The following is a 27,968-nucleotide window of genomic DNA, read 5'->3' on the forward strand; positions in this document are numbered from 1 at the left end:
ATCTCACCTCATCAAAAATAATAAAAATAAAAGTGCAAATAGAAGATTCTAACTTCTAACTAGATTCTAGATTCTAAACATATGTTCCTGAATCATTGATCATTAATAAGCTGGACAGCCCTCGAAATGAAGGTTGCCTTCCTCCTCTGTGTCCGGCAACCCGGACAGCGGAGTCTGCGTCCTGAGGGGAGCCACTCAAACTCAGGAAACAGGATGTGAGAGGGGTCCTGAATAATCCTACGTGCTACCATAACAGTTTGTTGGTTACATAGGGCAGTGAGGGTTCGGACAGGAGTCTGACCGTTTTTATACAAAGTTAACCATTAATACAAACGTAGACTCATCGCTTATATTGTGTTAGTGAGGTGCCGGGCAAGGAGAAAGAATAAAGATATTGTTTATATAAGTTACTTGTGGAAATGATATGCTGGCATATGACATACACATCTGTATACCTATCTTAATATTAATAAATTATAATTATAATTATAAATGACAATGATAATAATGACAATAATAACAATAATGATCAAAGTAATAACAACAACAACAATGATAAATAACTAATGACGATGGTTACATTTTCATATTGGTGGGGGTGGTTGTTAGGTGCGTGATTTATATAATTATATGTTCGTTAACACACAGCGTAGGGTTAAAGTGTTTACACGCTGGCAGAGTGACAGCTCAGGGGGCGGGGCTCTGCAGGTCCCCTGAGGCCTCCCATTGGTCGCTCAGCCATCCCCAGGGCTCATCATAACTCTGCTAGCAAGATCTCATGTCACCCAAAATCACACAAAAAAAATGACACACTGAGACACACATGTACACACACACTACACTTGTACACACACTGAGACACATATGTACACACGCTACATATGTACACACACATTACACATGTACACACAGTGAGACATGGATGTACACACACATTATACATTAACACACACATTACACATTAACACACACTGAGACAGAGAGGCAGATATCACAATTTGGCCAAAATATGACTTAGGCAATTATGCTGGGAGGCTAATGATATGAAAATGTATCTGAAACATTGCCTCTTCTCTCCCTACTCTTCCTCTGATTGGTTGAGTCCTATAACTTTAAGACTTCAGGCCCTATTTTTGAAAGTATGAAACGCGAAACGCAAGTAGCTTTGTGGGCGGATCTCTGGTGCTGTTGCTATAACACTGGCAGATAAATGAGTCTTGAGCCGGACACAAATCTAAAATGGGTTGATCTGAAAATCATAGGTGTGTTTTGGGCGTAACGTGCAATAAACCAATGAGAGTTCCATCTCCCATCCCTTTTTAACAGCCATCGCATTTGAACTTGACGAGTTGATATTTTGACTGCGCGTTTGCAGTCTCCTCTGAGACAGATGCATGACCACATGAATTTCAAACTTCAAATGGCTCAGTTTTGGAAGGGATATACTTTGCTCGAGTTTATTATTGTTATTATTATTATTTTAACGCATGGCATAGTCTACTACAGTGTTCATTTATGCAGCTCCTATGGAAAAAAAAAAGTTTCCACAATCCACATGCTATTTCTATGCAGTTTCACACATGAACAATTTTTGACATCATAATATTTCAATAAGGATAATCGTTGTAATCGTGTATAGCCTATGTGTGTGTAAGCTTATGTTGCAGTTCTGACCTGTGGCATGTCAAAAATGCAATACCAACTGCGCTATCCGCTTGGGCATTTAGACCAGGTATTTTCCGGTCAGTGGCGCAATTGCTTTTTGGATCATTTACATTTACATTTAGGGCATTTAGCAGACGCTATTATCCAAAGCGACTTACAATAAGTACATTTCTCATAAGAAGTGAAACAATATATCGCCGTCGGTACAGTAAAGATGTTCATAGAACCAAGTGCAAGTACTAACAATCGCCAGGCTAACCCCATTCCCCGTATACAGCAGTGATAGCTAGCTACTGCAGATGCTACACAACATGCATGCACAACACAATTAAGTACATGCTACACAATTAAGTACAATGAATGAATACAACCTGCATTAAGTGCGTTTATCAAGTGCCAGGACGTACAACAAACAATAGTGCAACAGACAAATAAGGGACTGAATGGCTATGTAGAGTCTAGGTGAACTCTGAACAGGTGGGTTTTGAGTCGTTTGCCGAAGCTGGTGAGCGACTCTGCGGTCCTGACATCAGCAGGGAGCTTGTTCCACCACTGTGGTCCCAAGATAGAGAAGAGTTGTGATTTAGCTGACCTTTGGTTGCTCTTAGTGATGGCGGTACCAGATGTCCAGCTGAGGTAGTTGAGCGGAGGGATCGAGCTGGGGTGTGAGTTTTGACCAAGGCTTGTAGGTAGGCAGGGGCAGTTCCATCATCTTGAATCTGATGCAGGCTACTACAGGGAGCCAGTGGAGGTGGCGGAAGAGGGGAGTCACATGGGAGAATTTAGGTAGGTTGAACACAAGGCGCGCTGCCGTGTTCTGGATACGCTGCAAAGGTTTAATAGCAGAGACCGGGAGTCCAGCTAGGAGCGAGTTGCAGTAGTCCAGGCGAGAGATGACCAGTGCTTGGACTAGAAGCTGAGCTGCTTCCCTTGTGAGGAAGGGCCATATCGTGCGGATGTTGTAAAGTGCAAATCTGCAGGATCGGGCCACTGCAGTGATGTTGGCGGTGCAACATAACTGGTTGTCTAATACCACACCAAGGTTTCTGGCAGTTGGAGACGGAGATACAGTGATCACTAAAATACAGGGATCACTAAAATAGCACCAAGTATCATTTGCAGCGGGACACGCCTCTCCAGGCGCAAGTGTAGTGGCGTGAGTTTGCTGCGGGGGAAAATCAGCTTTACGCCGGGTGCAAACTAGCAACGATACATGCGTTGGTGCGCTGGGTGCAAGATAGGGCCCTTTATAATCAAGGTGTTAACCAGAGGGAGGTTACCTGGTACACCGGGGTCTCTGCGGTGTCGCCCGCTCTGAGTTTGGGAGACGATGGACTGACCTGAGACCTGCATGTGTGTCACACGTCAGGCAGGGCCCTGGTAAATGGCCCCCAGGGGTCCCTAGGCTTGGGCCTGTGAATTTCAATATCTCAATGTCGAAGAATACAACTGATGGTTATTGCAAACTACAATATTTGTCCTTTTGTCCTTCTGCCACCTTCTGCCAATATTTGTCCTTCTATTTGTAGTTCTGCCAGCCCAATCACACCAACTTGCCTGGTTCATCTCTACAGTTTAGAGGATTAAATTATTAGATGAGATGAAAGCAAACGTTTGCTCGGCCAAACCTGCCACCTCCATCTATAGATCCACTATGAACGCAGCATCAATAACTATTTATCCATGTTTCCACATAGGACACACATACACACACACACACACACACACACACAAACACACACACACACACAAAACATGATTGAAACAGCACGCACACGTTCCCGATGTGTTCCTCATCCCCACAAGCTCGTTTGTGCACTGGACTCTTTTATTCCCCCTAGCCGTGACCCTCATTAGCGCTTGCATTAATAGAGACAGAAGTCCATTCACACACAAACGGCAGCTTGCTATTGCTGGTCATGAACCCACACTTTCCTCGCTCGGCTTTCCCACATCAATGGCTCTTCAGACCTACCCCCTTGCTTCAGCCACTTCATTTAAGTTATTATAATGTCATTATCTTTGCACTCACACACACACACACACACACACACACACACACACACACATGAACACACACGCTTGTATATTGAGTGGGTTACTAAAGAGTGAAACAGCTGTCACTTACTTAGCCTCTTCTTCCACATGCAGACAGACGTGTGTGTGTGTGTGTGTGTGTGTGTGTGTGTGTGTGTGTGACACATATGGGGACATGTGAGTGCATGTGTGTGTGTGTGTGTGTCTTTGAGTGTCCATCAGGGAGAATGTGTGGAAAACGGTCACAGCTTTGTGGTAAACGGTGCTATTAGCATGTTCTTACACGATTAGCCTACCTGACTAAACCCATTCAATTTCAGATAAAACATTTATTTGAGCAAAGATATATTAAACCAAAACAAATAAATAAAAAAAGCACTCACATTGTAGTAAAATTCACCCCACACAAACACACACAAACAAACACACACACACACACACACACACACACACACACACACACACACACACACACACACACACACATTTGTATTCAGAAATACATTTTTATTTTCATTTTTTTAACTGCACAAGACTTTGGCAAAACGATTGTTGTAAGGGTGCATTTTACATTTCTACACTACAACATGTATTACAATACACAATCAGCCAATTCTGAATCAGGTTTGCCAAATGCAGATGTAGGAACAGCATTGTTCTCAGCACGGCTCAGTTAAATACATGTCCCTTCCAAAGCTTCAGGCGTGTGTCCGTTGTGTGAACTGGTCTCCTCTCTGTCCCAGTGCAGGTCACCAGTACACGTTGTGAACTGGTCTCCTCTCTGTCCCAGTGCAGGTCAGCCAGTACACGTTGTGAACTGGTCTCCTCTCTGTCCCGGTGCAGGTCAGCCAGTACACCTTCGCAATGTGCAGCTACAGAGAGAAGAAGACAGAGCCGGTGGAGCTGCTGCAGCTGGACGGCTACACCGTGGACTACACAGACCCCCAGCCTGGTAACACCACCTTACTGCACCTTATCTATATCAGTGGACTACACAGACCCCCAGCCTGGTAACACCACATTACTGCACCTGACTGCACCTTACTGCACCTTATCTATATCAGTGGATTGGGTGTCCACTAGGTGTCCATTGGTGGTCCACTGGTGGTCCAGTACTGGTCCCCTAGTGGTCCACTGGTGGTCCACTGGTGGTCCACTACTGGTCCCCTAGTGGTCCCGTGGTGGACCCCGGTCCACTGGAGGTCCCCACTGGTGGTCCCCCCCAGGGTGCTGAGTCTCTCCCCTCCCCAGGTCTGGACGGGGGGCGGACCTTCTTCAACGCGGTGAAGGAGGGAGAAACGGTGATCTTCGCGAGCAACGACGAGCAGGACCGCATCCTGTGGGTCCAGGCCATGTACCGCGCCACGGGACAGTCCCACAAGCCCGTCCCGCCCACGCAGGTCCAGAAGCTCAACTCCAAGGGGGGCACGGCGCCACAGCTGGACGCACCCATCTCCCAGTTCTGTACGTCTGGCATTAGGAGATTCATGTTTCAAGTCTGTTCCTCGTTTTGGTTGCATTTCAAACCACGGAGGTGGTTTGAAATGAAAGTCGGTTCCCCTGTGATAAACCAACCAGGTGATGGACCAACCAGGTGATGAACCAACCAGGTGATGTCACTAGCCTTAGACAGTTAAGCTGTTTCAGAGAAATGTGACATTTGAGCTTTAGTATTTGGTTTATTTGTATCTACCTCTATCTCTCTGTGTCTGTCAGTCTGTTGCCCTCTCCCTGGTATTCTGTCGACTGGCTGGTCCGTTCAGTACAAGCGCTCTGCTCTCTCTGTCGGCCAGGCACACTGTTTCACGTGTGCATGGTGGACATGCCGTCCTTTATATTCCTCTGTTTCATCTCTCCTCCTCCTTCTCTGCCTCATTGTTCTTCGCTCTGCCTCTCTCTTATCTTCTTTCCACTGTTCCACACACACCTCTTGTCGCTGGAGTAAAGGGTGAGTTTTCTTTCTTTCTCTCTGTCTCTTTCGTCCCTTTAGGTCTTTTCTTTTTTAATCAGAGACTGTTCTCCTTGAGTCTGCTCTGTGCTCATGTCTGTTTCTGTGAAACCAGGATGCATGCAGAACCTATTTAGGATTACTGGGTTTGCTGGGTTGTCCTGTCTCTCTGCATATTTTCCATCTCCCAAACAAAAAACAAAAAACAAAAAACTAAAATATATATATATATATATATATTTTTTTTAATTTATTTATATATGTATTTTATTTATATCCACTACCTATGAACAAACTTCAAACTGATTTACACACACACACACACACACACACACACACACACACACACACACACACACACACAGACGCACAGACAGACACACACACACACACACACACACACACACACACACACACACACACAGACAGACAGACAGACAGACAGACAGACAGACAGACAGACAGACAAAAACACGCACACACACAAAAACATGCACACTTCATGTCACATAGTGTGTATCAGATAGGTCTTTCTACTGGTGATACCTAATATGTTGAGTCTGTATTTTTTAAGTATTTGTATTGAGCTGCTCTGACACAACCTCAGAGTCCCACTGAGTCCCAGCAGGTGATAATTACCACGTTAAAAGTGCCAGGCCATGAATAATACAGCGTGGTTGCTCCACAATTATTTCGGGAAGCAATCAGTCAAAATGTTACCAAATAACTATTTGGTAGTTCACACTTGTATCGGTGAAATGCATAATGTAACACAACTAACAAGGGTATTGCACATCCCAGGGACCAGAGGAAGTGAGTGTTGGAGGAAGGAGAGGCAGCCCTGTTTTAACTCCTTAACGTATTCCACGGTTGTCACAGTTTACCACACCGCTCTGACATGGTGACTGACAGCTGCACCGGTTTGGAGCATTGTTTTAAAACACACAAGTCATAATTACGGGCTGACAGATTGTGTTCAAGGCTTTGTTTTCATATTGTCAAAGGGCCTGATGTTTCTCATGTTGCCAGACGACATGTTGGCACATACAGTATACATCTGGTGCAGCGCTGTGAACACAGCGCCAAGCTGTCCTGCCCTCGTCTGTTCTCATGTAGAGGAGACTCTTTCTCACGTTGAATCTGAAGACGATTTGGATCTTTGAGAATACTTCACTGCAAAGCGATAAATGGTTGACACCTGCTTTTCCCTTCATGCACTTCCTGGGAAAACTTTCGTACTGAAAATGCTGAAAAAACATTGAGCAAAAGTCACAAAGCAGCGAGAAAGGGAAAGGAAAACCATAATATGAAAGTGGCGGTGTGTCCTCTTGCCCCCCCGACATGGTGAGTGTGTGTACGATACAGCAGCAGGCCAGGGAGCCGTGCCTGCAGGTGGCTCCTGTCTGCCTGGCTGGGCAGCGGTGGACCGGATCTATAAATGAGGAGCAGCCCTCAATCAGTGTCAGGCCCGTGTGCTCCATGCTGGACAGACGGCGGGGCGACTAGTGTCACAGCACGTTACTGTCCAGCACTCCGGCCCCGCGCCCCTCCTCCGCCCTCACTCACGTCAAGCAGACCTGACAGGCTCCCACACACACACACACCAAAGGGGTCCGCCGTGTCACCTTTTTAGATGATGGGGGGGCGGGGGGTTATTTGTTGTGCGTGCATGTTTATGTTTGTGTGTGTGTGTGTGTGTGTGTGTGTGTGTGTGTGTGTGTGTGTGTGTGTGTGTGAGTGTGTCTGTTTGTGTTTGTGTATTTTTGTATTTCTATGCATGTGGTTGTTGGTGAGTGTGTGTGCATGCATGTGGGTTGTTTGTGTATGTGTGTGATTGTGCGTGTGTGTGTGTGTGTGTGTGTGTTTGTGCGTGTGTTTTTGTGTGTGTGTTGGCATGAGTGTGTGCATGTGTTTGTGTCTGTTTTTGTGTATGTGTGTGTCTGTGTGTGGTGTATCTGTGTGTTTGTGTGTGTGTGTGTGTGTGTGCATGTGTTTGTGTATCTGTGTGTGTGTGTGTCTGTGTGTGTGTGAGTGTGTCTGTGTCCGTGTATGAACGTATGTGTGTGTCTGTGTCCGTGTATGAACGTATGTGTGTGTCTGTGTCCGTATACGTGTGTGTGTGTGTGTGTGGGTGTGTGTGTGTGTGTGTGTGTGTGTGTGAGCTGTGTGTGAGTGTGTGTGTGTGTGTGTGTGTGTGTTGGGGGGGCATCCTGGTTGAGCTGTGGTCTTTGTTGTCCTGCTGATTGACAGCTGTGGTGGTGAAGGGGAACCTTGACAAACAGCTCCACCTCTTTGTGTAACCTTTGTGTTTGGGGATGCTGAATGCTGCATTATCCTACCCCAGATTTACACGTGTTCTACGTAAACGGCTGTCGCACACAGGGATTAGCGATCACATCTAAATGTAGACCGTTTCCGGTGTTGATGTTTGTAACAACATGGACACTTGTTAATGTGTTATGTCCTCCTGTACGCGACCAGCGCGCTCCTCACATGGGGGACGTGAACCATCTAAGGAGATACTCCTTTTGGTCTGCTTATGTTGGTTATGACCCATTGTTCAATAATTCCACCCGATTAAAAGTAGGCTCAATCTCAATACTAACATTCAAGGTTGGTCAATATTTCGATTGACATAAATCATAAGTGAAGCAAAAGCCCATTTTTCCTCACTAAACTTGCACCACCCATTTATTGTTTTTGTGAACATACAATCTTCATAAATGTCCATAATATTTTGTGCTTGTAAAAGGGTAAAAGGCTTGCTGAAAATGGGGTACGTTGGTAAAATATAGCCAGAGTGCATTTGCACCCCACAGAGTTATCCTAGTTTACAGGGGAAAGACATGGTATTACAGACTGGGAAATAACTCATGTAGTGAATAGAATGGCTTAGTTAAAGGCTGTTTATTCCCAGCTGAGCTGAATGGAGACTGGTTATTACAGGATTTGGGGACAGGGCTAAATGCAGGTGTCCCCCATCTGTGTCTGTTTAACCACAGCCCAGTCCCCTGGTTCAGGACAGCCCCCCCCTCGGCCCATCGGCCTGCCCTGGGGGCTAACAGCTGGCCAACCTGCTCAGCCATTTGTGGCCTGGCCCCCCACGCCAGGATTACTGCAGAGCACAGCCCACTAGCTGGGAGAGCAAGTGAAAAAATGTGTTGTCAGATTTTTATTCAAACCCCCACCCCCTATTTTGGGGACAATGCGTACTGGTGGGGGGCCCCGCGAAGGCCGCTCCCAGGCCCCTCAGAGGCCCTCCTCTAGCAGCCATTAATTAGGGCCACCGTAGGGGGGCCAGGGGCCACAGGCTCCGTGGTGAAGTGGAGGTGGGCTGGAGATAGCAGGCCGTCTGTGAGGAGGTGGAGGGTTAACTGGCCCGCTTGATTACTTTGTTAAGTTGAGAATTTACTGAAAGCCTTTCCACTGACCAGCAGACAGCTCGCATGAATAAGTGTTTGAGCGGCACTATGGCAGCAAAGCTGTTGGTTTAAATCAATGGAGTGTGTGTCTAGAGACGTTGCTTCGTTTAAAAACGTGCGTTTGCTTCCTGAGATTGCCTAAACATGTTGTGTTTTGGCTTGCATCCATTTTGAGCCCTGACATCTCTACTAACCTTTAAAGAGTAGTCACTGCTTCCAAAGCTGCCTGGTTGGACTCTTTAATCCCCCACCTAGAGCCTAACCACACCCAGTGGAGACAAAACGTGCATCAAAACGTACAATTATAAATTATCTAATATATATGCGATAAGAGTTCCTCATTTCATCAGTTGTCCTTACTGGGAGAGTGAGCCTAGTTGTGATTTAATACTGTCTCCCCTCGCCTGCGACCACACAAGGGAACTTTCCCTCTCTTACTCTCCGCTCTTCCGATCCCCGCTGACCTCTTGGTGTTGCTGCTTGTGATCGCCACACAGACGCAGACCGGGCGCAGAAGCACGGCATGGATGAGTTCATTTCGGCCAACCCTTGCAACTTCGACCACGCCTCCCTGTTTGAGCTGGTGCAGCGCCTCACCCTGGACCACAGGCTCAACGACTCCTACTCCTGTCTGGTGAGGCTCACACACACACATACCATATATATGATTAACCCCAGACATAGACGTCCAGGAGACTGCTAGTATTATGATTGACCAGATTTTGTCTCTCACTTTCACGTCTCTCATTTTGACTCTCACTCTCATCCTCATTGCTTCAAGATAGTTTTACATTTAAAGATATATTTTATGCTTAATCAAATAATGATTGGTTTTATTATTATTTTCCCCTCAAGTATATCACTTCTAGCCTCAAGGAATAACCTGCAACAAGACAGCATCATCAAGAAATGGCTTCCATTTGTTCTGAATATATTCCCCAAGCTCTCACTTCTGCTAGTTGGGCTGATCCACACTGACCCGAACAAGATGGCCGTGTCTCCCCCAGCTTTGACTGACCCTACTGAACAAGATGGCCGTGTCTCCCCCAGCTTTGACTGACCCTACTGAACAAGATGGCCGCGCGTGTCTCCCCAGGGTTGGTTCAGCCCAGGCCAGGTGTTCGTCATGGACGAGTACTGCGCCCGCAACGGGGTGCGCGGCTGCCACAGGCACCTGTGTTACCTGGGCGACCTGCTGGAGCGGGCGGAGAACGGCGCCATGATCGACCCCACCCTGCTGCACTACAGCTTCGCCTTCTGCGCCTCCCACGTCCACGGCAACAGGTAGAGGCGGTCAGGTGCTGCTCCACTCGCTGCTCCATCGGAGATGATTCCCCTAAAAACACAAACCGGCATTTTAACAGCATCCCAAAAGATGTTTATTTCATCCCAAATCCATCATCAAATTTATTTTGTCAAACAGTGTTTTTCTTTTAACTTGTTCATTTCTTACGACTGCATGTTATTTGCATGCTCATGTCTTTCATTCTTTCTCTCTTTTCACCCTAACCATTCATTTTTGTACCTTTTTAAAAACACACCTTCCCCAACTTCCCATTGCACTTGGCCAAAAACCGCCCAAACCCCCCCCCCTTGTGACCAATCCCAGCCAGCGTGTGTGTGAGCTGCAGAGCTGGCCTGTTACAGAGGCGGAGCTTGAAAGAGCTCTTTTCCCATCCGCTCCCAATTCCCCAGCCACCAGCTCTAGGAGGGAACTCCGAATCATTGAGTTCATGAAGAAAAGGGACTTCAGAGTTCCTCCCTATTTCTCTGGAGCAAGGAGGTAAGTCCTGAAGGTCCTGGCCATCCCCCAGAACCCTCTCCTTAAGCGGCCCTAGCTACAACCCAGCCCCAGTCCCAACACATGTCATTGGGGAACTTAAAGATGTACTTGAGTCACTGTTACATACATGGTCAAAGTTACACAGTGATACAAAGTCAAAGTTACACATCATGGTCAGAGTTACATAAATACATGGTCAGAGTTACACATTGTTACATGGTCAGAGTTACACATTGTTACATGGTTAAGCAATGATTGCAGGAATATAAGAAACATTTATTTCCATCTGCCTCGGAGGTAAATGATAAATGTCCTATCTTGTGTGTGTAAGACATGTTATTTGTATTATCCACAAACAACCAATCTTGAAATTGTATTTCCTGTCTTGCTGTGGACATCAGAAAACTCGCTAACAGCATCAATCAGTACCATAATATCTAGTTTGTCCGCAGTCTTTTGGCTAATAGAAACACAATCATGTATTTCCTGCCTTAGACGGCAGGTCCTTAATGCAGAGTCAACAGATAACCGGGCGGTCCACCAGCTGGGAACTTTGCTCACTGAGACATTCATGCGGGTGTCCAGTGTTTAAAGGTTGGACATCCCTGTGTGTCCAGCAGCTACTTTGCATCTCTACGTAGCAGTGTTAATCAAGCAACTATTTTTAACCTTCTAGTGCCTGACCAAACTAAAGCTGTCAGTGCTGCAGTGGGCCGTCTCTTCCAGAGTCCACTAACAGAGAGAGACGAGGGGCCACTCCAGCACTGTGGCCAGAGGTTACAGGGCTGTCAGGCCTGGCTCTCTCTGCTGGACTCTGCTCTAGACCTCCCGTTCATCCTTCTGCCCCTCCATCCACCTCACGTCCACCTCACATCCACCTCCCACCACCTTACCACCCGTTCATCTCACGTCCACCTCACATCCACCTCCCACCACCTTACCACCCGTTCATCTCACGTCCACCTCACATCCACCTCCCACCACCTTACCACCCGTTCATCTCACGTCCACCTCACATCCACCTCCCACCACCTTACCACCCGTTCATCTCACGTCCACCTCACATCCTCCTCCCACCACCTTACCACCCATCCACCCATCTCATATCCATCTTCCTAGCCTTCCATTTCACCACTCACCCCTCCATCTCACCACTCACCCCTCCATCCCTCCATCTCACCACTCACCCCTGCATCCCTGCATTGAACCACTCTCCCCTCCATCCATCCATCTTACCACTCACCCCTTCATTCTTAACCATCTTATCACTCATCCCTCCATCTTACCACTCACCCCTTCATTCTTAACCATCTTTCCACTCATCCCCCCATCTTACCAGCCGCCCCTCCATCTCTCCCTGCATCCTTCTATCCATCATTCATCCTCCCGTTCCTTCGTCCATCTCCCCTATTCAATCATCTCCCCGTGCTTCCTGTTGACAGAGAGTGGCGGGGCTGACTGGGGCGGGGTCCTGCAGTGATTGGTCTGGACAGATGGACAGCACTAGCTCCGAGACAGAGAGAGGGAGACAGAGAGAGGGAGAGAGAGAGAGGGGGAGAGAGAGGGAGGGAGGGAGGGGGAGGGTGGGTGTGGGGTGCATAGAGTGGGGGAGAGATGGAAGAATGGTGGAGGGGGGAGGAGGTGTGATACAAATACAAGAGGAGATGGTGGGAGGAAGAGAGACGTAGCGAGTATTCCAAAACACAATGCGCTGAGTGTGCATACAGTCTCAGCCCCCCCCCACAAAACCAGCATCATTCCTCATGGAGGGCTCAACAGGCACCAGCTCACCAACAATACACTGCTGTACACACACACACACACACACACACACACACACACACACACACACACACACACACACACACACATACACACACACCCTCCCAGAAGAGACCCGTAGCCTTACTGGGTCCTGCCCAGTGGGCCTGGGGCCTCAGTGTGTACCATGACAGGATGACAGGTCGTCACGGTGACGGCTGGCTGTCTCCTCCCGCCAGTCCCACTCCACATCCCAGCCTGCCTGCGACCACATCAGACCAGACCCCCACAAACATGACCCCCCCTTCCCCAAACACACACACACACACACACACACACACACACACACACACACACACATGCAGCATGTTATTGTTGGCTGATAGGAAGTTCATCACTGTCAGGAGATCTCCGTCCGCTGAGATATTCTTTCTTCCTCCGCGGGGGGTAAATGTAGTGGATGGTTAACATGTACTTTTAGGTGTAATTTGTGGCCTTTCCTAAACGATGAAACTGTGATGCTCTCTGCTCAACATCCAAGCTGTTCTGAAATGTTTCATTCACTATCAGTAAAGGAATAACAGCCTAATCAAACCGAAAGCATAATGTAGTGCACCTTTTAAGAGCTAAGATAAAAAGAGGTAATTTCAGCAGTGGGTCCTCATGGGGGGTGATGTGGGTCATCATGGACGAGGTGTCGTCACACATGTTTACCATCCCCGTGTCTCTGGCTCTCAGCTTCACACCTGGAGCTGTTCCAAAGAACTCAGACTCGCTGCTTCTCCCTGGCAGTAGCAGCGGCTCATTTGCTTGTTGTCAAAGCGAGAGCAGAGGTCAGGGAAGGCATTAGGAGAGCTGCCAAAGTACCAAACGTGTTTGTAAATGACGACCCGCGAGACTTCATTAGTTTCGGAAACATTTCCTTTTTCTTATTACTGTTTTTTTTTTCTCTCCGACATAGACATAGTCTTTTTTTGTTGAGGTGCTGATGAGTGCAGGGAGGTAAAGAGGAGAAACACCCAGCATACGCTGCTTGTTCTCACTAATGCTGATATACATACAGGCTACATCATTACAGCCTGACACACACACACACACACTGGTCTGGTGTGTACGTGTGTCTGTGTTTGTATGTCTGTGCATGGGTGGGTGTGTGTGTGTGTGTGTGTGTGTGTGTGTGTGTGTGCGCGCGTGCGTGTGTGTGTGTGTGTGTGTGTGTGTGTGTGTGTGTGTGTGTGTGTGTCTGTGTGTGTGTGTGTGTGTGTGTGTTTGTGCAGGCGGATGTGTGTGTGAGTGTTTGTGTGTGTGTGTGTGTGTGTGTGTGTGTGTGTGTGTGTGTGTGTGTGCCGGGCTGATCTCCTTATCGGTCTTGACACGGCCAGGGTCTGGGTGAAGTGTGAGCAGAGTGCATGTGACAGAAGAGGCAGTGGGCTGGTGGTCGTGACAGGATCTGGAGACCAAAGAAACATGACACTCTCTCTCTCTCTCACTTTCTCTCACTCTCTCACACAAACTCACACTAACTCCCACCCCCTCCCGACTTGTCATCTTGCAACGGAAAGTGTGTTTGGGTGCGTGTGTGTGTATGTGTGTGTGTGTGTGTGTGTGTGTGTGTTACTGTGTGTGTATTTCTGTGTGTGTGAGCGTTTGCGCACATGCGTGGAGGGTACACACATCCTAGGTTTGTGCAGACATCACACAAACTGCTCAGTAAGTGTGTTTCTGAGCAGGGCTGGAGGCCCTTTCTGCTCCTCTTTCTGCTCCTCTGATGGGCCCTTTCTGCTCCTCTTTCTGCTCCTCTGATGGGCCCTTTCTGCTCCTCTTTCTGCTCCTCTGATGGGCCCTTTCTGCTCCTCTTTCTGCTCCTCTTTCTGCTCCTCTGATGGGGCCCTTTCTGCTCAGCACCTCTCACACTTTGAGCTTTTAGACCTGCTATCAAAATGGTGCATTTTGAGGATCTGAAGAAATCAAGGAAGGTGTGAAGAAAAAAACAGACATGCCCAACTGATGATAATAACATTAATATAAAGTCTAATCGTATATTTATTTTTTGCCCAAAAAAACAGTATCTAGTATGTATAATGAATATCTATATAGTATCTGTAATGAGTGTCTATATAGTATCTAAAATTAGTATCTATAATGACGTTTAGTTTTCTTTTTTTTCAGTTTGTTTTTCTTCATAACTGTATAATATAATAACTTGTGACCTGTGCGTTTGTCTTTGTTTATAACTGTATTGTATAATAACTTGTGACCTGTGCGTTTGTCTTTGTTTATAACTGTATTGTATAATAACTTGTGACCTGTGCGTTTGTCTTTGTTTATAACTGTATTGTATAATAACTTGTGACCTGTGCGTTTGTCTTTGTTTATAACTGTATTGTATAATAACTTGTGACCTGTGCCTTTGTCTTTGTTTATAACTGTATTGTATAATAACTTGTAACCTGTGCCTTTGTCTTCCCCACTGTCGATATCGCATTTTCAGGCCGGATGGGATCGGCACGGTGACGGTGGAGGAGAAGGAGCGCTTCGAGGAGATCAAGGAGCGGCTGCGTGTGCTGCTGGAGAACCAGATCACTCACTTCAGGTGGGCCGTCGTGTGTGTGTGTGTGTGTGTGCACACATGTGTGTGTGTGTGTGTGTGTGTGTGTGTGTGTGTGTGTGTGTGTCTGTGTGTGTGTGTGTGTGTGTGTGTCTGTGTGTGTGTCTGTGTGTGTGTGTGTGTGTGTGTGTGTGGGGGTGTGTGTGTGTGTGTGTGTGTGTGTCCAGGAGGGCTTGGTAGGGGTTCATGGAGCTGATGATCTGGTGCTCTCCACAGGTACTGCTTCCCGTTCGGCCGTCCAGAAGGAGCCCTGAAGGCCACGCTGTCCCTGCTGGAGCGGGTGGGTGGCCTGTGGGTTCAGCCTTTGGGTTTAACCTGGGTGTATAACCTGTGAGGTTTACCTGGGTGTATAACCTGTGAGGTTTAACCTGGGTGTTTAACCTGTGGGTTAATCTGGGTGTTTAACCTGTGGGTTAACCTGGGTGTTTAACCTGTGGGTAAACCTGGGTGTTTAACCTGGCTGTTTAACCTGGCTGTTTAACCTGTGTATTTAGCCTGGGGGTTTAACCTGGGGGTGATCTGGCTGTTTAACCTGGCTGTTTAACCTGTTTAACCAGGTTAACCCACAGGTGATCTGTTTAGTATGACCAACAGATCAAAGACCTCATGACATTTTATCCCCCTTAATTTTTACATTGACATTAATAAGAGTGACAGAAGTCCCATTTGACTGACGGGCCAGTCATTTGAGCCCCTCTCTCTATGCTGAAACAAACAACAGGACCCCCTTAAGAGCTACTTGTCCAAACTGTAGGTCCTCATGAAGGACATCGTCACACCCGTGCCACAAGACGACGTGAAGGCTGTGATTCGTAGATGTCTGGAGCAAGCAGCGCTGGTCAACTACCAGCGGCTCTCTGAGTACGCCAAGATAGAAGGTAGGCTGCTGAACATACACACACACACACACACAGATGCACGCACACACATGCAAAAGCACCATGCTGACACCATGCTGCACCGGATAAAGTGCAGCTTGGTTTTTGGTGAAAGCCAGTGAAGTGATTGATAGACGAAACTGACGACTGATAGATGGGTAGGAAACGCGTCTTTGTGGGTGATTCTCTTTTTGGCTTTGTGAGTCAAGTTTAATAGTGGCATTGTTCCGGTATTACGGCTGAAAGATTACCTTTCCCTTGATGAAACACATAGCATCATGAAGTCTTGTTTGGGGTACAACCCCCCCTGAGGTCTGGTCTCAGGTCCTCTGAGATGTTGGCTCTTGTCTGATAGTGTATGAAAAGTGACGTCTTTCTAAACTTATTTCCGTGTTGGAAGTCTAAAGTGACAGCTTTTCCCACTAACCTCGCCATTCTCTCCACAGCTGCAGGACAAAAAGCCTCTTCTTCAAGGCTGGGGATTAGTTTCAGATACACTCAGAGAGCCTTAATGTGACTCCTTTATTCACCTGTACCTCAGGACTAACTGTATTAGCCAAGTGTACAGTAAGTAAAAATGCATTCAACTCCGCCCCCAGCCTAACCTGCACCCTCCCTCTCCCTCCTCCTCCAGCTCACTAGCTCCGCCTTGGAGTGGTGTTTCTCTTCCTCCTGAGTGACCTCTCTTTTTCCCTTTCCACCTTCCACCTGTAAGGTCCATCATGCCCTCACTGCCTCTCCTCAGTCCTCTCCTCAGTCCTCCTGGTCTATTGGTGCTTTGGTATCATCTCCTTTGACCATTTCAAAACAACCGAACACCGAGAAGGCCAATAAACAAGGCAGGATTGGCTTGCCTCTCACAGGCGATTCAGTGTTCTCCTCCCCGCTCTGTTGCATGGTCTAGGCTTTCTTTAGCAGACATCACAGACTCTTGGTTTGGTCCAAGGACAAACAGACATTAGATATCAAGGTTGAATGGTGATCATTCGTATTTTCTCTTTTTCATTGTACAATGACAGCTTTCAATATTCTACCAAACCGGGCAGTCGAGCAAACGCTGATGTCTGTAAAGAAACACCTTTCCACTGCTGAAGACACTGAGGGTGATGACCTTAGTGTCTTATGGTGAATAGAGAGCCTAAGTCTGCTGTTAAACAGGAACTACATCCCACCTGCTGCCGCTTCCCGATTGGTTTTCGGCCCATTGCATGACACAATCTGGTCCAATTAGGCCATCTCTTTCGGTGAGCCTCGATACCCATGTTGCTACTCAGCAGCACGGCAGAAAGAATACAAACAAACCGCCACCACTGTGACCCTCACCGTCCAGAGCCCTGACTCAACAGGCTAGGGTGAACAAATCCACTAGCGATGGCTCATCTCTTTTTCAATATCTTCAATACAATGAGCCGTAGGAGTCTTGTGTTCTTGTGGCCACTTGAGGCTCTCTATGCGAAACCTTGTTTCCAGATATGCCCCCCTCCCCCCCCTGTGTACCTAGACCCAGCGCACAGGGGATGTGATCGTATCTCTGTCCTACCTGAGGAGGGCTTTGTCCCTACCTTTGTCCCCCTCACTGTGTCTCACCGCTGACCCGTCCATACTAACCCCTCCAGCAGGCAGTGGCCCTGGGCTTGACTGCAGCCCCACCCTCTGTTTGATAACGCAGTCTTTGACCCCCGGCCTTGTCTGCATGCCCCTCGTGTCCTCCTGTCTCTGTAGGGAAAAAGAGAGAGATGTATGAACATCCTGTCTTCTGCTTGGCGTCCCAAGTTATGGATTTGACCATTCGTGAGTACCTACCCCCTCCCCCACCCATCCCTGTCTGACACCGACCCCCACCCTATTCAACCCTCTATATCTCCCAACCCTTTTCTCTTTTGCCGATTTCTTATCCGTCCTCATCCCTCTACCCCTTTGCTCTGTCTTGATTCGTCCTCTCCAACCACTTCACACAGTTCATTCGGGTCCTGTCTGCAGAAGGTGTCTTCATATTTGACTTGTTATTATTTTTTTTATTTTCTGTCCTCCCTCCAATGTCTTCCTGTGTTTGTCTGCGACTTGAATGCATTTTTACTTTGCTCTATGTCAAACCATCGTTGAGTGTTAGGGAGGGCCATGCATCCCATCACGCTGACAGATCCACAGGGGGTTAACTGTTGACTTGTGTGGGGTGGAACACCACGGCTTGGTCCATGTTTCCTTCTTTATTGATCAATCTTGTTTTATACTGAAAGACAGATCTCATTTTAAATGTGTTACTTTAAGAAGGGTGCTTCTTACATTCAGAATTTGTGTTGAGATCATTTTTGTTTGACGGTCTGTGTCAGCTTTCTTCATCTCAATAAGAGGCAGCCTTAAGACCAACCATCCTATGTCCGTGTGATAAAGATACATATTTCTGTCATTTTCTTATCCGCTGCTTTCCTCGATCTCATTACTTACCACAATTAGCTTGCCTCCTCCTGGAGGAAACTGATTAAGGACATTCCCAGAGAGTTAAGGTGAGGCTGTACTTCAGAAGTCGATAGTGTACAGCTGGCCCCTGCTGCTGTCAGACGCAACAGGGAATGGGCCCTGAATGGGCCCTGTGTTTGCAGCACTTACACTCAGGGAACGGGCCCTGTGTCTGCAGCACTTCACACAGTCAGCGTCCCCTGATGACACCTGCTGTCATCCGAATAAGGCCGGGTATATACGGGATACGGGTAGGCTAGGTGGAAAGGTTAAGGGTAGCGTTAAGTGTAGCTTAGGTGGAGAGGTTAAGGTTAGTGTTAAGTGTCGCTTAGGTGGAGAGGTTAAGGGTAGGTTAGGTTGATAGGTTAAGGGTAGGCTACGTGGAGAGGTTAAGGGTAGACTAGGTGGAGAAGTTAAGGGTAGGTTAAGTGTAGCTTAGGTGGAGAGGTTAAGGGTAGGTGAGTTTGAGAGGTTTAGGGTAGATAAGGTGGAGAGGTTAAGGGTTGGTTAAGAGTAGGATAAGTGGAGAGGTTAAGGGTAGCTAAGGTGGAGAGATTAAGGGTTGGTTAAGAGTAGGTTAGGTGGAGAGGTTAAGGGTTGGTTAGGTGGAGAGGTTAAGGTTATCTTATGTGGAGAAGGTATGGGTAGGTCAGGTGGAGGGGTTATGGGTAGGTTAATGGTAGGTCAGGTGGAGGGGTTATGGGTAGGTTAATGGTAGGTTAGGTGGAGGGGTTATGGGTAGGTTAATGGTAGGTCAGGTGGAGGGGTTATGGGTAGGTTAATGGTAGGTTAGGTGGAGGGGTTATGGGTAGGTTAATGGTAGGTTAGGTGGAGGGGTTATGGGTAGGTTAATGGTAGGTTAGGTGGAGGGGTTATGGGTAAGTTAATGGTAGGTTAGGTGGAGGGGTTATGGGTAGGTTAATGGTAGGTTACGTGGAGGGGTTATGGGAATATTACAACTGTAAAGAATGGACCAATCCTGCTTGCCATTTCTCAATTTAAAAAAGCAGCCAAAGCAGAGGATACACAATGAGTGAGCCAATATACACAAACCTTTGGGCTCTCCATTAATGACATAACATCCCCCTCCCCGCCCTCCCCCTCTGCTCTTTCAACCCTAACCAAGAGCTTTTCTCTGGGAGCTGCCAGCCTGTAAGTAAGTGCGAGGCTGGCCCTGCCGACGGTGTGAGGCTCAACCTCAGCCTCTATTCAGAGCCGGGCTCCGCTGGGCTGCAAGTGCTCTGCTGCTGGGAGCGCTCCACACTGAGCGGCTCCTGGACCATTCAGCCCCCCCCCCCCCCCGCTCTGCTCTGTTAACACTCTCATATCTGCATAGGTGTGTTTGTGTGTCAATGTATGTGTGTGTGTGCGTGCCTATGTGTGTGTGTGTGTGTGTGTGTGTGTGTGTGTGTGTGTGTGTGTGTGTGTGTGTGTGTGTGTGTACTACATGCACGCAGGCTTCTGTACTGTGTGAGCGGTTGGAAGAGTGCCTTGTGGGGTTCTTTGTGCAAATAATCCTCTGTGCCGTTTGTTGATCGTGTGTGAGTGGGAGTCTTGCGCCGTGTGTACCTCAGGCCCTGTTTTGTGCGTCTACATGCATGCTGTGTGGCGCAAGGTGTGTGTACCCTAAGTAACACTGCAGAAAAGTGCTAACACAGTTGATCCATATTCTCCCCTCTTCTCTTGTGTTGACATGGAAGATAACAGGTACAAACTCGCTCAGTCCCGCGGTGCAGCGCAGGAAATTAACAATACTGAGTCAATTAATTATCACTTTAAATGTCATCTCAGCAATGAGGCTCCCTTGTTCATCTTTAGTGTTTTCTTTTGAGAATAGAGTCGCTGGTGTTGCTTGCTAGCAAATCTTCCAATTGAGATATACACAAAGCTAGAATTCAACTTGGCTGTCCGCCTGCATGTCTGTCTGTCTGCCTGTCTGTCTGTCTGTCTGGCTGGCTGGCTGGCTGGCCGACTGCATGTTGGTCTGGCTGGCTGCATGTATGTCTAACTATCTGAATGACTTGTTTGTGTCTTTATCTGTATCTATCTGTGTCTTTTTGTGTCTGATTGGCTGTCAGTCTATCTGGCTGGCTTGCTGCATGTGTGTCTACCTGTCTGAATGGTTGTCTGTCTGTCTGTCTGTCTGTCTGTCTGTCTGTCTGTCTCCCTGGCTGAATGGCTGTTTGCGTGTCCGTCTTATTTTTGATCGAACGACGAACGACGACAATGAGCTCTTTGTTGGATCCAATCTGGTAGAATTATCATTATTCATTATTATTTCTCATTATTATTTTCATGGACTTATTGAGTGCCACATTCTTATTTTCTCAGTTTACATTTTTGTATTTATTGGAGTTTGTTTTGGAATTTGATGATTTTAAGTGCATCGGGCTCTTCTCCATGGCTCTGCACGGCGGAGCTGTGAGTAGAATACATATCGTGAGACTGGTGTGGACCCCTGTGGGGAGCAGCCGTGGAGATGTGGAGTACATCATCACTACATTACCGCATGATACGTGTGCAGCACGGCCCTCTGCTCATAAGCTCTCTTCATCCGACCAGGCTACTGTTTCTCCATGAACTAGAGACCCTGTTCACTCAGCTGTGTTCCTAGGACAGGCTGGTGTCTCTGCAGTGTCTGCTGCTCTTATGTCCCGGGCGTGGTTGCCAGATTGGCCCAGATTGGGAAGAAAATCTGCCCCGTATCTGGAAACACTGGTCCCGGGGCACAGTAGTGGACTGACCTGGTGAAGGTAGGTCTACTACCCGGCCCCGGTACAGAGACACAGCAGGTCCATAGTGAGCCTGTGTCATCTCCTTTGATGACTCCTCTGTGAAAAGGGTCTCTGAGGAGACAGCCTCCATCCTCAGATCTACACACTGTATCAATAATGTGCTCCAGTGTTAGGAACCTAGGTAACCATGGATTAGTTCATGTTAAAAAAATCTCTTGATTTCACCCAGCAACACATCTGTGAGATGGATGCTTTGTTGACCTTTGACCTTTATGCCCCAGAGAATGTAGGGCGCTTAGTCACTCCCGCCAAAAAGCTTGAAGACACGATCCGTCTGGCTGAGCTGGTGATCGAAGTGCTGCAACAGAACGAGGAGCACCATGCTGAGGTCAGTACCACACACACACGCACACACGCACACACACACATGCACACGCACACACACACACACACACACACACACACACACACACACATTGTATCACATTGTATCATTGTATCAAAAAGCTTTTGTCAGTAAGCATATTATGCATTAAAACAGCGTTGTCTGTGAAGCAACGTTGTCTCCGCCATTCAATTAAATGTCAAAGAAAGTCAAAGAAAGTCAAAGAAAATAAGAAAATGAACTAGAAATATATGTCCCTCTTAATCTAATCCCTTCCGCTGAAAGTGTCACTCATAAGTGTCAACAGATGTTATGTAAATGTGACCATTTGAAAAGGGGAGGACGCCTAAACAGCCCTCCCCTTCCTGCTCAGGGGGTTTCCTCTGCTTCATGTCACCCAAGAATCACCACTAATGCTCTGTATCAGAGCATCCGGTGACAACATGAAACAAACAAGGGCTTTCCTCCTGCGACACCTCCTCCCAGTCCTCCCACTCCTCCCCTCCCTGGAGCTGAATCCCAGTGCCCACAGGGACCCCCCCCCCCGTTGTAGACGGAGGAGGAGGAGGAGGAGGAGGCCCTTATACGGGTGGAGGCTGAGGTGCCGTGTTGAATCACAGGCCTAGTGTCTTAGCCCACGGTCAGGATGTAGCCACAGCACCGCTAGACGTGGGAGGCAGGACTTTCCTTTTGCAAGGCTCAAAAATAAACTAAATGGCTGGATTGCACCATGGGAACTTGATTTTGATGTTGTACTTTCTAGCTCTTCAGTGTTCATCTGCGTCACATTGTGGATGAATGAATAAAGCCACTTGATTCTTTTCTTTCTCTGCTGTGTTATTACTGATTTTGTTTTACCGGGGGAATATTCTTTACAGGGAAAAGAGGTATGTGATCTTTATGTGATTTCCCGGAAGCACATGGCTTATAATTCCCCATCTCCCCCCTCCGAACCCTGTGCACGTAGCTAATGACATGTTTATCACTGTCCGGGGCCATTCCTCCCCATGTCAAGAATGGCCCCCTGAATCCCTTCCAGCGTGTGGCCCTGTTGCCATGGAAGTGCTTGTGGAAATGTTTGTTAGCTTCCGAGCTAGCAACAGCGTCGCCTTTTGGTGATGAGGCATTCAATGACAAGCACTTCGGCAATCTCTGTTTCATGGCTCATTAACCTTCATGTAACGTACCCCCCCCCCCTTCCCCATTCAGCAGCAACACCATTCCTAATACCCCACCTGGTGGAGCTCACATCCATCAGGGCATGTAGGAGCTGCTGCTCCACCCGTATGCTTGAGGAAGGTTCCCCCATCACCCCCTCAAACCATCACTGGGAGAACAGGGTGGTGCAGCCATCACACAGGCTTCAAGAGAACACCCTCAATGCTACGTGAACGCTAGGCTGTCCTCCCCAGGGTTGGACCCCCACCACGGTCAAACACCGAGCCTGGGTTTAGGTTCAATGAGGTACACTTCAACGCAACCTTTGTGATCAGATAAAAGTTATAACAAGGACACACCGTGACGTTAAGCACAGAACAACACCTCTAATCCAATCTTCAGGCGTGTTTTTTTTTTATGATTTGCTTGTATGACTCGACGCTGTGATGCTGCAGCCACGCGTTCCGTGGCTCGTCTGAAGACCGACTTTAGACCACGGTGTTCGGTGACAGTACCACGATAAACTGCTGTTTAATATGCTACTTTAACCTGGCCACCCCCGGTATTTCCCCTCAGCGGAAACACAAATTCATAATATTCCAAAAAAGAATTAAAGAGACACTACAGATCTACTTAGATATGAACCGACTGTTACCGGGAAGTTCTTTATATAATTAGCGGATCCAAATGTATATCCGGCCAAAGACTTTGTATTCAGGTGTCATGAGTGAAGTCAGCGATCGGATCGGGCAGACTCAATCCCTAAAGTCGCCTTGAAACACATAGTGTAACCAAGCACTCTGATCGGCTCTAAGTTCTGACAGAATAAAGTGGAGCCACACAGATCCTCTCAAGCCGAGGCTGATCTGACTCTAGGATACCAAAAGTTTGCTCTGGCTCATCGTGTTTGGCGACCCACTACATCATACCGAGGCAGACCGCCAAGAGCCCCCCCAGGCCCGTCCTTTATGCCTTAAGTGCATGAGCATCCCCCCACCATCCCCCGCCCTTCCCCAAGACTCACCACTCCACCCCTTCCCGCCCCACGCCCATGGGGTTGCTCCATTCACGTCGCGGCGCTGCGACAGCTTGGTGTGAATGAGCCCAACCCCATGGAGACCCCCCACCCTGTGGCCACCGGGCCGGAGCTGTGGTGCATGGGAACGACCTGCATGGCGGCCTCGTCCCCAGAGTCACTCCACTGCATCTAGGAGCGCTGCAGCCGGCCGGGGCTGGCCGCCGCGGTTAGCCGCCGCCGAAGTTAGCTGCCGCCGCGGTTAGCTGCCGCTCCTCCATCACCGGGGGCTAGAGGAGCCGGGGGGGGGGGGGGGGGGGCTGCTGAAGGAGCTTCCTGCGGCAGCCCTTCAAGAGGCTGTGCTCCGCTCCCTCTCTGCGCTGACAGACGGCAGAAGGGGGGCTACGGGGGGGAATGTGTGCGATATGGCACGACAGAGTGTAGTGTGTCTCTGTGCTTCAACTCTGTGCCCCCTTGAGGAGCACCATCAAAGGGTAGGGAGAGATTCAAAAACATTGCTTTAGTTGATTACGAGGAGGAGGATGAAGATGTGGGATATTGTGAAAAAGCTGCACTTCAGATCAGTGGAGTCACCTCCTCTTCCCTTCTCCTGAAACACCTTTCCAAAGAGGAATCTGAAAACTATTTTCCTTAGGTTTGGTGTTTTCATTTTTAGGAGGTTAACCCTGGGTTAACCTTCTCTCTCTCTGCCGTGCTCTGGTCTCTGCTGTTCTTCCTCTCTGTCCCCCCTCTGGTCCCCAGGCGTTCGCGTGGTGGTCAGACCTGATGGTGGAGCACGCCGAGACCTTCCTGTCCCTGTACTCGGTGGACATGGACGAGGCTCTGGAGGTCCAGCCGCCCGACAGCTGGGACAGTTTCCCGCTCTTCCAACTGCTCAACGACTTCCTGAGGACCGACTGTGAGTAGAGGAGCACTGCTACTCCTGACGGACTCTGAAGCAGCGTCTGTCGCTGGGGTGGAAACGTGTGAAACGCTTGAGCCCCTGAGCGTCTCAGAGCGGGCAAACCAGCGACACACGCACGCACACACACGCACAGACACACACAGGCACGCACACGCAGACACGCACACAGACATGCAGAGACAAAAACACGCACACACATGCACACACACAGACACGCACAGACACGCACACACACACACACACACACAGACACGCACACACACACACACAAACAAACACACACACATACACAGACACGCACACACACGCACACATGCACAGACACGCACAGACACGCACACACACACACACACAGACACGCACACACGCACAGACACGCACACAAACACGTGCGCGCACAGACACAGACAGGCACTCACACACACTCACACACACAGACACACGCAAAGACACACACACACTCGCACAGACATGCAGAGACTCAAACACGCACACACAAGACACGCACAGACACGCACAGACAACCGGGAAGCAGCCTGAAGGTCTTGTCCTTTGTGTTGTTTTGAGTGAATAACGTTTTGTCTCCCAAGCGCTCGCCCATGTGTTGTGTTTTCCGAGGGCCCGAGGTACAGCCGACAAGACAATAGAGGACACTTGAACGCTTGTTTGTTTTCTCGTTGCCGCAAGCCGGCGATCTCTCTAATGAACTGGCATGCTCTGACCCGGGGGATGGGGGGGGGGGGGGGGGGGGGGGGTTAGGGGGAGGGGGGGGCGTCCTGCCACTGATACACTGCAGCCGCCCAACGTGCTGCTAATTGTCCGCAGGGAGCGTCCTCCTCTCCAGCTTATCAGCCGGGAGTCAAGGAGAACACGAACGGCCGCCGCTCATTCAGCCCTCCAGACACACGCCGAGACGCTCGTTATGCTGCCACGTTAGCGCCGGTAAATTGGTTGGCGGCATTATGATGTATTTGGACCTGGAAACAGTCAATTGTGGAGCGAGAAGACGGCTAATTGGACACATAGCATCGCACATAGATACAACAACTATGATGAGCTGGCATGCACTCGGGAAATGGTGTTGTTTTCATTGAAGGGATGTGCACATTGTTTGCTGTGGGTTTATTACGCAATCCTTTTTACAGATAAACACTGGGAGTGGACCGTTTGGACCACGCTCCCACTGAAATAAATGACATAACAATAACAATTGCTCATAATTATTACTTACTTGCACCTCATGATAGCTGATGGTGTTCATTGTTTCTGCTGTGATCCGAACACCATCAAGTACACACACACGCATGCCTCTCTCTGAGCCGTCTGAGGAGGACACAATCACAGGCCTCACATACAACCCCAGTAGATAGTAGATAGATAGTGGGGCGACAGTAGCTCAGGAGGTAGACCAGGGTTGACTGGTAACCGGAAGGTCGCTAGTTCCTAGCTGAGTGTCGAGGTGTCCCTGAGCGAGACGCCTCACCCTGACTGCTCCTGACGAGCTGGCTGTCGCCCCTGCGCCGTTGACTCCGCCGTCGTTGTGGGAATGTGTGAATGAATGGTTGTAAGTCGCTTTGGATAAAAGCGTCAGCAAAATCCCCTAAATGTAAATGTAAATGTAGTACACACACGCCTCTCTCTGAGACGCTCCCGTTGAAGGAGGGAAACCTCACAGGCTTCACACACAGCCCAGTAGCCGTAGCGGTGGAAGGTCATCGGCGGTGCAGCCCCGTAGCGCTGGCGTACGTGTCTGTAAATAGCCCTAGCGCCACCCAGGCGTCGACGCGCAGCGCCCTGCGAGGAGTTAATGAGGTCTAAAGCATAGGGCTGGCAGAGCGGCGGAGCCCCCGTCCACACTCCTGGACACACACATCCAAGTGGACAGCAGCCGCTCAAGTGGCTAATTGGCAGAGTGGCAAACCGGGAAGCAGACAAACATGGCACCTACTGTGTATCATCGACCTTGACTGTTTCCCGCTCTGACGCAAAGCGCACTGGGACACAAGTGTGCGTGTGTGCGCGCACACACACACACACACACACACACACACACACAGCGTGTACACACACACACAAACAACATGTACACACACACACACACACACACAAATAAACAGATACACGCACTGGAGGGGTTGCGAAAAGGGAGGACACAAAAACAAAGAGGGGGAGAGAGTGAAAAACAGACAGACTGCGCGGAGCTGCGAGGCATCACATTAGCACACACTGGCCTCCATTTTGTCTCCTGTGGTCTTCGTCAGGGCTGCCTTTTTACCAGTTGGGAGCCACTAGAAACAGGAAAGTACTGACGCCTGTCACTTCCAACCACCCCTAGGTACAGTTCTAGTGTTAATTATATATATATATATATATATATATATATATGTATATATATAGAGAGAGATATATAGGATATATATATATATAGCATTCATATATATATATATATGTATATATACATATATATATATTTATATAGAGAGAGAGAGATAAATAGCATTCGCATTCAATAACATTTGTTTGATTTGTTTGGTTAGTTTGATGTTGTTTGAAGTATAAAGCATATAAAGCTCTTCATCAAAGCTCTTTATCTTTATATAACTATAGATAAAGCTATTTATCTGTATACATATATATATATATATATATATATATATATATATATAATGCTATTTATTTAGATATATATATATAAATATTTTGAGAATTTGCATTGAATTACGGAATTGCATTAATTCAGTTAGATTAGTGCTCATTTGATTTGTAGCTGTGTGCAAACGGTTTGTTTACATGGGACTTAATGGTTTTAATTGGTTTTAATGGTTTTAATTCACACGCAGTCATGAATTGTTCACAAGGCTGGACTGAACTGGCTTTTATGAATAAAAAAAACACATGGAAACATAACACGAGGGAAATCCAAAGATTCATACTATTATTCATTTCACAGACTTAATATGAATATGTTTTTATTCTTTTTTTTGTGTGTCTCTCTTTCACAGACAACCTGTGCAACGGAAAGTTCCACAAGCACCTGCAGGACCTGTACGCCCCGCTGGTGGTGCGCTACGTGGACCTGATGGAGTCCTCCATCGCCCAGTCCATCCACCGGGGCTTTGAGAGGGAGTCCTGGGAGCCAGTCAAGTGAGACACTCCCTGATCCCTCCATAGAGCCGCTCCCCCAGGGTCTG

At 48.2% G+C, this 27,968-nt stretch overlaps 1 protein-coding gene across 1 annotated transcript in view; it reads left to right on the forward strand.

Moving 5' to 3' along the window:
• Window positions 1–27,968, forward strand: part of cadpsa (Ca2+-dependent activator protein for secretion a) — a 110,065-nt gene that overhangs the window by 55,599 nt on the left and 26,498 nt on the right. Inside the window, exons 10-20 of the mRNA XM_084464661.1 lie at window positions 4,546–4,654; window positions 4,954–5,166; window positions 9,570–9,706; window positions 10,169–10,356; window positions 15,108–15,209; window positions 15,441–15,504; window positions 15,979–16,102; window positions 21,576–21,682; window positions 22,558–22,566; window positions 24,615–24,771; window positions 27,780–27,921. Coding sequence (XP_084320787.1) covers window positions 4,546–4,654; window positions 4,954–5,166; window positions 9,570–9,706; window positions 10,169–10,356; window positions 15,108–15,209; window positions 15,441–15,504; window positions 15,979–16,102; window positions 21,576–21,682; window positions 22,558–22,566; window positions 24,615–24,771; window positions 27,780–27,921 — 1,352 coding nt within the window. The remainder of the gene's footprint in view (window positions 1–4,545; window positions 4,655–4,953; window positions 5,167–9,569; window positions 9,707–10,168; window positions 10,357–15,107; window positions 15,210–15,440; window positions 15,505–15,978; window positions 16,103–21,575; window positions 21,683–22,557; window positions 22,567–24,614; window positions 24,772–27,779; window positions 27,922–27,968) is intronic.

The sequence above is a fragment of the Micromesistius poutassou genome (genome assembly GCF_964030765.1).
Source record: "Micromesistius poutassou genome assembly, chromosome: 2".
Taxonomy (NCBI): Eukaryota; Metazoa; Chordata; class Actinopteri; order Gadiformes; family Gadidae; genus Micromesistius; species Micromesistius poutassou.